The sequence below is a fragment of the Carcharhinus amblyrhynchos genome, chromosome 13 (assembly GCF_965287045.1).
Source record: "Carcharhinus amblyrhynchos chromosome 13, sCarAmb.v2.hapA, whole genome shotgun sequence".
Classification (NCBI taxonomy): Eukaryota; Metazoa; Chordata; class Chondrichthyes; order Carcharhiniformes; family Carcharhinidae; genus Carcharhinus; species Carcharhinus amblyrhynchos.
Window position 1 is genome coordinate 61,754,295 of NC_137336.1, and position 12,432 is coordinate 61,766,726.

At 45.1% G+C, this 12,432-nt stretch overlaps 1 protein-coding gene across 1 annotated transcript in view; it reads right to left on the reverse strand.

Annotated features, from left to right (window-relative positions):
* Positions 1-5,698, reverse strand: part of LOC145351301 (uncharacterized) — a 56,056-nt gene extending 50,358 nt beyond the window's left edge. Inside the window, exon 1 of the mRNA XM_080200926.1 lies at positions 5,331-5,698. Coding sequence (XP_080057052.1) covers positions 5,331-5,433 — 103 coding nt within the window. The 5' untranslated portion in view covers positions 5,434-5,698. The remainder of the gene's footprint in view (positions 1-5,330) is intronic.
* Positions 5,699-12,432: the final 6,734 nt, after the last annotated feature.

Here is a 12,432-nt window from a genome sequence, read left to right on the forward strand (position 1 = left end):
ATCCCCTCTCTTATCAAAAACCCATCAACCCGCTTCTTAAAAATATTTAGCGAGGCAGCCTCCACCACTTCAACGGGCAGAGAATTCCAGAGATTCACCACCCTTTGAGTGAAGAAGTTCCTCCTCAACTCCGTTCTAAACCGCCCCCCCTTTATCTTGAGGCTGTGCCCCCTAGTCCTACTGTCTTTTTTGAGCGGGAAGAGTCTCTCCACCTCTATCCTATCCATCCCATTCATCATCTTATACGTCTCAATGAGATCTCCCCTCATTCTTCTAAACTCCAACGAGTACAAGCCTAGTTTATTCAGCCTCTCCTCATAGCTCAACCCCCTCAACTCCGGTATCAGCCTAGTAAACCTCCTCTGCACTCCCTCCAAGGCCAAAATATCCTTGCGCAGGTGCGGCGCCCAAAACTGCACACAGTACTCCAGCTGCGGCCTCACCAATGCCCTATACAGCTGCAGCAAGACCTCCCTACTTTTATATTCAATCCCCCTCGCTATGAAGGCCAGCATCCCATTCGCCTTCCTGACCACCTGCTGCACCTGCAGGCTGGGTTTTTGCGACTCGTGCACAAGGACCCCGAGGTCCCTCTGCACCGTTGCCTGCAGCAGTTTTTCGCCACGTAAGTAATAGTCCTTCCTACCATTCTTCCTACCAAAGTGGACCACCTCACACTTGCCAACATTAAATTCCATTTGCCATTTCCTGGCCCATTCGCCCAGCCTATCTAGATCCTTCTGCAGACTCTCCACACCCTCCGCACAATTTGCCTTTCCCCCAATCTTGGTGTCATCCAAACATTGGCCATGCTTAAATTGAGCCGAGTGTCAGGGGGGTTAGTAGGGTTAATACGGGGGTAGGATCTGGGTGGGACGATCGTGGCCGGTGCAGGCCTGACGGGCCAAATGGCCCCCCCCCCGCACTGTCGTGATTCTCTGACAATTACAAACTACTTTCTGCTACTGTACTCCAAATCCACACTCGGAACCATGCATAATTTTAACAATCAGCTAGAACAATTATAACAATCAGAGCAACAATAATCATGTAGCTGCAAAAATATGGGCAAGGAGATATTCAAATTACAAGTTAAAGATTGAAGGTGTAATTGGCTGTGTCCACCATCATTAATGAGAATAATGCCTGAGGGATTCTGGTCTTCAGCGTTGCTATGGAGAGTGGAGTAGAATGTGATTTGTCCAAACCACGCCTTCATCTTCTAAATTCCAGGGAAAGCGGCCTATACAATCATCACAATTTTAATCAGGCAATCACAGCAGCCAGCCCGAGCGCTGCAAGGTCCCACACATGCCAAGCGATGTGAATGGCCGGTAAGCTCCCTCACTTCCCTCCAAAACTCCTTGTATCTCTCTCTTTACCTCATTCTCCAAATAGTCAAAGAGTCTTTGACTATTTGGTTGCCTATTCCAATGTCTCCTTCTTTAATTCAACGTTAATTTGTGTCTAATTATTGAATCATAGAACTGGGGGTCATAGTTTGAGGATAAGGGATAAACCTTTTCAGAATTGAGGTGAGGAGACATTTCTTCATCCAGAGGGTGGTGAATGTGTGGAATTCACGACCACAGAATGTAGTTGAGGCCAAAACGTTGTCTGATTTCAAGAAGAAATTAGATAGAGCTCTTGGGGCTAAAGGGATCAAGGGATATGGGGGAAGGGAGGGATCAGGATATTGAATTCAATGATCAGTCATGATCATAATGAATGGCCGAGCAGGCTCGAAGGACCAAATGGCCTACTCCTGCTCCTAGTTACCAGAGAATGGTCACAGCTAGGAAAAAAATACAAATGTCTGAGGTCATGTACCAACTGACTGGCGACCAGATAAACCTGTTGGACTTTAACCTGGTGTTGTGAGACTTCTTACTGTGCTTATCCCAGTCCAATGCTGGCATCTCTACACCAGTGCCAACTTATGCCAGGGGACAGTGACAGCCCACTGCCTGACTATGTCCTTCTTCCCCCGGAGACTATTCTCATCTTTACGCCCCTGGGGGATCCCTACAACATCTGGGTAAACTTGTTGTCAATCGTGCTGACGTAATGTCACATCAGCGAGGTTTGAAAGTACGGCGAGGGGTCAAATATGGTGGGGGACGGGGGGCTGTCATTGATGTTTAAATTCAGTAAAATACATTAAAATAAGGTTTGCCCTTTGTGAGTGTCACCCAATTACGTCATTGGCAAGGGGCAATGAAATTGTTATCTCACTGGTGAGGCATGTGATTTCCGGAATGCATCAGATCTTGAGCCCCTGCTGCCATTCACGTGAATGGAGGCCACAGGGAACTGTGGTAACACAGTTGGCCAAGGTGATTAAAATAGTATACGGCATTTTTGTCTTCATCAGCTGGGGCACTGAGTACAGGAGTTGGGAGATCATGTTGCAGCTATGGTGCAGCTATGGTTGCACCTTGGTTAGGCCGCATTTGTAATACGGAGTGCAGCTGTGATCACCACACTACCAGAAGGATGTGGAAGCTTTGGAGAGAGTGCTAAGGAGGTTCACCAGGACGTTGCCTGATCTCAAGGGTGTTGGCTATGAGGAGAGGTTGAATAAATTAAGATCGTTTTCAGTGGAAAGACAGAGGCTGAGGGGAGACTTGATAGAAGTCTACAAAATTATATGGGGCATAGACAGGGTGGATAATCAGTGGCTTTTTCCAAGGGTGGAAGTATCAATTACAAGGGGGCACAGGTTCAAGGTGCGAGGGGGAAAGTTCAACAGAGATATGTGGAGGAAGTTTTTCACGCAGAGTTATGGGTGCCTGGAGCGAGCTGCCGGAGAATGTGGTGGAAGCAGGCACATTAGCAACATTTAAGAGACAGCTGAATGGGTACATAAATAGAAAGAGAATAGAGGGATATGGATCAAGTAAAGACAGAAGGTTTTTTTTTGTTACGGCATCATGATCAGCAAGGCTTGGAGGGCTAAAGAACCTGTTCCTGTGCTGTACTTTCCTTTGTTCTTTGTATGACTATTCTCAGACGTGGAACATTGACTCTGTTTCTCTTTCCACAGATGCTGTCAGACCTGCATTCTCTGTTTTTATTTTATATCATATCGGCTAGTTTAAGTATTATTCCCAACAAATATATCCCTAAACACGGGTAGGCCAACTGAGATGAGGTGAAATTATTTCTCTCAGAGGGTTGTGAATCTTTGAAATTCTCTTGCTGAAAAGTTGGTGGTACCAGGGTCTTTGAATATCTTTAGGGAGAGGTGGGTCAATTCCTGGTAAGCAAGTGGACGATGGGTAAATTGAGGCTATGTGGGTAGATTTAAAGTTACTATCAGATCAGCCATAATCTTATTAAATGGTGGAGCAGACCTGAGGGGCTGAATGGCCTACTCCTGCACTTTGTTCATATTTTCATATCACCATTTGCTGGGATAAAGCACAGTCTCACCTGCTCCTCATTGCACCTGCACACACGTGTATTCTCCGAAAGGTTTCATCAACAGATTTCCCTCAGCTTTACCTTAGACCATGTGTCACACCCACCAGCTAACCCAGTCAAGATTAATAAGGAAAACTTTAAGAGATTCAAGCCAAAATCAGATTAAAATAACTTCAAACTTAACATCCGAACAACAATGCCACAGAATAGGCTTAGATAACGCAAGTTCTTCTGTCTATTTGGTCTCACCTTCCTAGGACATCTCACCTATTTCTGCTTTAGCCTCCACCTGGAAGCTGGCAAAACAACATCTCCCCTGAAAGTCAACATCTTTGGCAATGTAGCACTATTTCAGTTCCATGACGGAGTGCCAGCTAAATGGCATACTTTAGTTCTGGGCTTTGGAAATTCAGCCCACAACCATCCAACTAGTTCTCCCTGTGCCTGTGTGTGTTTCCTCCGGGTGCTCTGGTTTCCTCTCACATTCCAAAGACGCATGGGTTAGGTGGATTGGCCATGCTAAATTGCTCCTTAGTGTCAGGGGGGATTCATAACGTAAATATGTGAGGTTACAGGAACAGGGCCTGGGTGGGATTGTTGTTGGTGCAGTCTCAATGGGGTGAATGGCCTCTTTCAGTAGGGTTTCTATGAATTTCAATTAAATTCTATCTTCACGTGAAGTATTCCCTTTGAGCGCTTGGCGAATCTGGGAATGTGGCACAGCAAGGTTACTGTCAGGATTCCTTGTTCTTCTCTGTGCTTTAATATGTGACAAAAATCAACGTGAAAGGATGGATGAGCAGTGGGTGAAATGAAGGGCCAATTCGATCCAAGAACGATTTGGAATTTATTGTAAATGGACATATAATCTGGAATAACTGGGGGAAAAGAAATCCCAGTTGTCATCTTGGCCTGGGGGATAGCGGCCATGCCACTGACTCAAAGGGCCATGGGGTCCAGTGCAATTGGGAATATGGTACCCCTGAGTTCTGGATGTTAGGCCACTTGTTCAAATTGCTGTAAGGAAAACATGGCAATATTCAAAGAACATGGTTTCCATCCTGGCTAATATCTATCACTGAATCATAAATATCCCTACAGTGCAGAAAGAGGCTATTCAGCCCATTGAGCCTGCACCAACAGTCCCACTCAGGCCCTATCCTCGTAGCCCCACATATTTATCCTAGCTAGTCCCCCTGACTCTAAGGGGCAATTTAGTATGGCCAATCCACCTAACCTGCAAATCTTTGGAGTGTGGGAGGAAACCAGAGCACCCAGAGGAAAACCCGTGCCGACACAGAGAGTGACTGGAGTCTGGAATCAAACCCGGGCCTCTGGCACTGTGAGGCAGCAGTGTTAACCACTGCACCACTGGTTCAAACAAAATCAAATAGATGAACTCACCTTTACGGCTTTGGAAGTTTCAATTTGGTTGTCAATCAGGGCGGCATGGTGGTACAGTGGTTAGAACTGCTGCCCCACAGCTCCAGGGGCACAGGTTCGATTCCCAGCTCAGGTCATTGTGTGGAGTTTGCACATTCTCCCCGTGCATGCATGGATTTTCTTCAAGCGCTCCGGTTTCCTCCTGCACCCCAAAGGTGTGCAGGTTAGGTGGATTGGCCATGCTAAATTGTCCCTTAGCATCAGGGGGACTAGCTAGGATAAATGCATGGGGTTATGGGGATAGGGCCTGTGAGGGAGCAGTCTCGATGGGCCAAATGGCCTCCTTCTACACTATACGGTTCTCCGAATTCTGTCCAAATTACAAAAGTGATACTTCAGAGTGGTCTGAGTTTGTGAAAGATGCTAAATAAATGCAAGTGCCCTCTTCTCTTTACAGTACCTTGTGAGATGAGTGATTTGAAATATTGAGATTACAGCAGTAGCTTGCTTTGTATACTTACCCTCAAAGCCGGTCAGGAATTCCCTCCGAGCCAAGTGATATCCTAGAGCACTTACTGAGCGGTTGTGGCAATCTGGGACAGTCAGGTGCTTCTGCATGGACATCCTGGATCAGATGCGCAGTGGGAAGCACAGTGAGCAATCCAGAAAAGCAGATGATCTGTACAGTTTGGGTCCTAGATCAACTGCATCTTGATGCTTCTGCCTCAGCATATCCTCATGCGAGACATGGCAGAGAAATCCTTTTGAAGCCACTTCACCCGCTTAGACAAAGTTTAGGCGCACACAGTGGAGAGAGCACTCTGCAATTCCTCTCACTATTCCTGCCAGCCAGTCGGTGGGATAAGTGACAGCCCCGGCTCCGCAGGGCACAAACAAAGCTGCACAGTTTAAAAACTTCCTGCTCTGCAGCCATGGAAACAAGACACCAAGTCAGGTGATTCGAAGTCAACAACAGGGGCCTCAAGCCAGGTTTGCAATCGTCACTTCGACTGCTCCCAGCCTCGAGAGAAACTAAGCAAGGAAAGGATCGTTTGTAAAATTTAACTCTGAAGAGGAAATTAATGCATCACATTCACGACAAAATATAACATTACTTCTCAGGCTCTTAACTCTGACTTAATACCATTATTTACTAACATTGCAAAGACAGCATTTGTCAAGAAACATGAATGATAATAAAGCAGAGGAATCCACATTTTGAATGGATTATAGAAATTTATTTATTTACTTTTATTCACCTGTGGGACATGGGCATCGCTGGCTGGCCAGCATTTATTGCTCATCTCTTGTTCAGGGGACAGTTGAGAGTCAACCACATTGCTGTAGCACTGGAGGACTTGTAGGCCAAACCAGGTAAATTTCCTTCCCTAAAGCACGTTAATGAACCAGATGGGCATTTCTGACGATGGTTGCATGATCATCAATAGATTTTTGATTCCATATATTTTTTATTGAATTCAAATTCCACCATCTGTTGTGGCGGGATTCAAACCCAAGTCCCCAGAATATTAGCTGAGTTCTTGGATTAATAGTCTAGTAATAATACCACCAGGCCATCGTAACGTGCAAAATGAGACATATAAGTTCAAGTTCATCTCAACTAAAAGAAAATCGATGGAAAAATGCACGTTAAATTCCACATAACCCACAGGCAGAAAAGGAAGGATCCTTGATTCAAACCTGAACAGATTAGAATAGAACATGAAACATAGAACAATACAGCACAGGTACAGGCTCTTTGGCTCATGATGTTGTGCTGAAGATGACACAAAATTAAATTAGTCCCTTCTGCCTGCCCTTGGTCTCTATCCCTCTATTCCTTGCATATTTATGTGCTTATCTAAAAGCCCCTTAAATGCCCCTCTTATATCTGTCTGCACCACCATGCCTGGCAACGTGTTCCAGATACCCATTTCCCTCTGTAAAAAATTTGCCCCTCCTTTGAACTGTCCCTGTCTCACCTTAAGTGCATGCCCCCAGTACTATAATTAGAATCAGAATCATATTCATCCAGTCAATGGTTGCAGATTTTACTTTTAATTTTATTTTTAATCTTGACCTCCCAATCTAAACCATTAACTTCTCAAAGCAGATTTTTCAATGAAGTTTGCAAATGCCATTCAATCTTCACCTATGTTCCCCACCAGCCCTTACCCCACCCCAACCCTGTTTTCGCAAAGGCAGCTTTGCAGGTGTAAGGAGTATTTTCAACAGAGATCGTGTTATACTTCAAACATTGAAATAAAAATCATGAAGGAACACTATAAAACTTAGTGATCACGGACATCTGTACAATGATACAATATTTTGAAAGAAAGTCAAAGGCTGGTGGGCGAAAAATAGATTTATAAGCAATCAGGGTGATTTGCCATGACTGTGATTGAAGAACAATAAAAAATAAATTATTACTTTGATCAATAAACTGTCAGAAACTCTGAGCAGTTTCTGTTTTTTTTACTCATTCGTTGGATGTGGGCGTCACCAACTAGGCCAGCATTCATTACCCATGCCTGATTACCTTTGAGAAGGTGGTAGTGAGCTAGTTTCTTAAACTGTTGCAGTCCATGTGATATAGGTACACGCACTGCGCTGACAGGGAGAGTAGTCCATGATTTGACCCAGAAACATTGAAGGAACGACGATATATTTCTAAGTCAGGATAGTGAGTGACCTGGAGAGGAATTTCCAGGTGGTGGTGTTCCCAGGTATCTGTTGCCCTCATCCTTCTAGATGATAGTGGTCAGGGGTTTTGGGAGATGCTGCCAAAGGAGACTTGGTGAGTTCCTGTAGAGTTACTGTAGATGGTACACACTGCTGCTACTGTGCTTCGGTGGAGGGAGTGAATATTTGTGGAAAGGATACCAATCAAGCAGGCTATTTTTCCTGGTGGTGTCAGGTTTCTTGAGTGTTATTGGATCTACACTCATCCAGGCAACGGAGGAGTATTCTATCACATTCCTTGTTATATACTTGCGGCTATTGTGTTGCTGCACTGTCACTTTAAGAGTTGAGTAATGTGTATAGTTTGTGACATCATTGGTTGCTTTACGGGCTTTTGCCCAGTCTAGATCAAGCCTCTGCAGAATCAACAGCTTATCAATAAACCTGCATTGTTGTATTCACCCATCCTCACATGCTATCACTTCATCAGTTAGGGGACTCCTCACGTGGCACAACCATGAGTGATACCGAATCATCCAGTATCATGTGATGTATTATTGTGGGTGGCACGATGGGACACTGGTTACCACTGCTGCCTCACAGTGCCAGGAACCTGGGTTCAATTTCTGGCCTGGGTCACTGCCTGTGTGGAGCCTGCATGTTCTCCCTGTGTCTGTGTGGGTTTCCTCCCAAAAACTGAAAGATTTGCGGGTTAGGGTGCATTGACCCAAACAGAAGCCGGAGTGTGGCGACTAAGGGAATTTCACTGTAACTTCATTGCAATGTTAATATAAGCCTTACTTATGACTAATAAGTAAACTTTAACTTTTATATTACAGGTAGCTGCCTAATGATGTCGCAGTTGAATAGATCTTTATATTTTATCATTTCTGAAGGCTGATACTGCAGAGTGTGTGTGTGGGATTGTCCCCAAAAAAAATTCTGAGTGTCGAATTCAGGTAAAAACTGGAGTAAATCATACTGGTTTTATCAGCAGGAGTTTCAAAATGAATCTCTCACACTCTTTGCACTGCAGAGTGCACTAACGCGATTCACGCTGAAAATCAGTGGCTTATTCCCGCTGGAGATGCTGGCAGCATAGCATTGAGTGGGCCACTGCACATGCACTGATCTATTAACACCAAGATTGGTGCATGCGCAGTGGCTCTGGTCTGCCAGCCTCCCGATTGCTGGCCAGTTTGATCGCTGGCCCTTTGAGCCCCCCACGGCCCGATAGCTGGACTCCAGGACATGTCTGGGGAAGTCTCAAACATTCTGCCCCTCCCAGTCCACTGTGATCTCTCTCACCCGACTGGCAGTCCCAAAACTGCCCCCCCTCTCCTCCCACAGTGCCTCTGGAGACTTCAGTCTCAGGCCCACTAATGCTATTTAAATTATATGACAATGAGCTGCTGCATATATTTGGCAGCTCTGTGCCAATTTCTGGCATGGAGCTGTTGGTGCCAGAAATCTGGCATTGAGAAATGCATGGAGCCCGGATGTCCAGTGCAATTTGCGCGAATCGGCCATCACCAGAATCTCCTGGCCTGCTCTTCTTAAAAAGCAACACAGTGGGATGGGAGAATCACCCCTTCTATGTCTGGACTAAGGTCCCAATGTGATGCTGAACTGAAGACACAAGAGTGGCTTCACACTTTGGTCAATGGCATAAAACTAGAAGCTGCCCTGCATACAATGGAAAGTGATCACATCTTCTGTGTGAATAGTTTGTCAGTCACCACGAGGTTCACCTGCATGTGGGATCTGGCGCAGCAAATGGGTTGAGTTCCCACAGCAAATACCTGGGCAGGATATTGCACTTTGCTCCAGTGCCAATGTTTATTTTTAGTTTTGCATTGCTGAAGGCAGTGCTTAATATGAAAATCTGCCCCTCCTCCTTAATGTTGTCAACACTCTCATAGTAAAATGCTTTTGTAAGTTCGATGCCCTGGTTACTCTGATTGAGGTCCAATTCATTTAACCTGTTCCTGCTCTGAACCCTAGAGCAGTTACCAGCTGTGATGTGGCTGATGGATTGGGCAGACTGCTGTGCCTTCGATCTGTGGCATTCTGCAAATTGGTTCCACTTGGTACAACGTTTGCCAAAGGCTAGACATGTAGTTCTGTTTTGTCTACGATGGCTACAATAGTTTGAACAAGGCATGCAATATTTTGGGATCCTCCTTCTCTCCTACTGTTTGCAAAGTGAACCCACCTCAGGATCCGCTGAATTTAAAAGTGTACACTAGCACCTTCTTTGATTTGTCTGATAGCTCGGCACCATAGTAAATAAGCCATTGTTTTGAATTTTGTTCTGTTGTCTGTGATGTTTTCATCACATGCGAGCAGATCGATGTGGCAAAGTCCCTCTCTCATTCTGCCAACTCCTGACACCTTGTACAAGTATTGAGTTCCGATAATTAGCAAGCAGGGATTGACAACAGTAGAGGTTTATTAACAGTAACCAAGCAGCTCTTGCATGCTGTGTGTCTGCCGTACCCAAAAGAAGTCTGCTGCATACCCAACATATATCCGCACCATCCCAATGCCCATGTGACCACATGCTGATATCTTGTTCTCCAGTTCAGGGGACATTTAAGAGCCGCCCATATTGCAGTGGGCCTGGAGTCAGGTATAATACCAGACAGATAAGGATGGCAGATTTTCTTCCCTAGAGACATTAGTGAACCAGATGGGTTTTTAAGACAATGGTCTCATCCAGGAATTTGATTGAATTCAAAAATCCACTGCCTACCAAAACCAGGATGTGGACATGCCAGCAATGGACTGGGGGTGGGCCCTGTAGGAAGTCTCACAACACCAGGTTAAAGTCCAATTTGATTATTTGATGTCACAAGTTTTTGGAGCGCAGCTCCTTTGCCAGATGAGTGTGGGTGACTCACCTGATAAAGGAACAGTGCTCTGAACGGAGCAGTGCTCCAAAAGCTCATGATACTAAATAAACCTGTTGAACTTTAACTTACTGTTGTGAGACTTCTTACTGTACCAAAACCAGGTAACAAAAGCACTACCCAGGGTCTCTGGATTACTAGTCCAGTAACAAAACCCCTGTGTCACTGCCTCTGCACGATATTGATTAAAGGGTAAATATTAATCAGGACACCAGCCATCACTCCCCTGCTCTTCTTCAACACGGTGACAAGGGTGGCACAGTGGCCAGCATTGTGTTGCCTCACAGTGCTATGGACCCGGGTTTGATTCCAGCCTTGGGTCACTGTCTGTGTGGAGTTTGCACGATCTCCCCGTGTCTGCGTGGTTTCCGCCGGGTGCTCCAGTTTCCTCCCACGGTCCAAAGATTGCGGGTCAGGTTGATTGGCCATGCTAAATTGCCCCTTAGTGTCCTAGGGTGAATTTGCAGGGTAAATACATGGGGTGTTGGGGATAGGGCCTGGGAGAGTGCAGAATGGCCTCCTTCTCCACTGTAGGATTCTGTGATTCGATGAAAATAGTGCCATGAGATCTTTTCCATTCACTTGAGCAGGTTGATGGAGTCTCAGCTCAATGTCTCATCCAAAAGAAGGCACATCCAAGAGCTCAGCACTCCCTCAGTGTTGCACTGGAGTGTCAGTGTGTATGTATTCAAGCCCAAGGGCAGAATTCGAATCTTGTGACACAGAGGTGAGAGCACCACAGTTATCACTTAGATGAAAGAAGGACATTAAGTGAAGCAGGGTTGAAAGTGTTCACGTGTGCTTGTTTGAAGGGTAGGCTTCCTTGCAACACTGGGGCAAGGCTAAGGGGCTCACAACTCTATCATTCTCAATTCCACGCAAAAAATAACATTCTTACCATGCATGTAGCATTCATACAGTGAAGCTTGGGCTGTGCTTAGTCCCAAGCAGCTGTTAAAACACAAACTGTCTCTTGTACCTTTTGATTCAGTGTCAATTTCAAACCATGCATTTTTCAAAAATAAGTCTTGTCTCTAAGTTAGAAAGCTGTAGGTTTATAACCCATTTCAGAGATATGGAGTATTTGATCTCAGCGGACACTCCAGTTCAGTACTGAAAGAGTACTGTTATGTCAGAGGTGCTGGCTATCAAGATGTTCAACTGATCTCTTTGTTCCTCCTTTTACTTTTCTTGACTTGTCATTTCTATCCTTATTTTCTATATTTCCTTCCCTTCCTTTCCCTCTTTTCTTTCTTTCTCTCGCTCTTTTCCTGTTCCTCTCTGTCTCTCTTTCATTCCTTCTTCCTTTCACTAACTGGATTTTGGAATTCGAACAGTCCTATCACACATGGGTGTTAAAGTGTTGCTTTATTGCTAATATTGTTTAATAGGAAGCGGCATTGGAAGGAAGTGGAATGATTGCTCACGTAAAGTGGTATGCAGCTGACCCTGTCTGCGGTAATAGGAAAAGAGGTTTATCAGCACAGCTTGTTTGCTCTGTGTACTCTCTTTGGTACACATACCTCTTCCAATAACGTCACTGCGTTGTTTGTCCTGTGCTGTAAATGGAGTTGCTGCTGATGCCACACTCTCTCCAGCCCACACCCCTGTCATTCAGCATCTCCAAGACCTTCCATCGGACCTGGGAAGATGCTCTCTGAGTCGACAAAAAACGCTATGCAGGTAATTGATCACAGCAGTAAGCATGTGCTCTCTAGGTACTGAATATTGCTGCTGTCATGTGAATGTGATATCCTGATACCTTTGAGCATGTGAGCAGTATTTGTTGTCAGTCTAGTTTAATTGGCAGCAATCCACCTCTCAGTTCATTCCTGTGCTTTACTGAGGTAGTTCTGCACTGCTGAAAGTGAGATATTACACTGAGACTGTCTTAACTTTTATAATTCTTCAATGGGATGTGGGTGTCGCTTACTAAGCCAGTATTTATTGTTAATTCCTAATTGCCTTTGATAAGGTGTGCTGCCTTCTTGGACTGCCGCGATCATGTAGGTACGCTCACAGTGCTGTT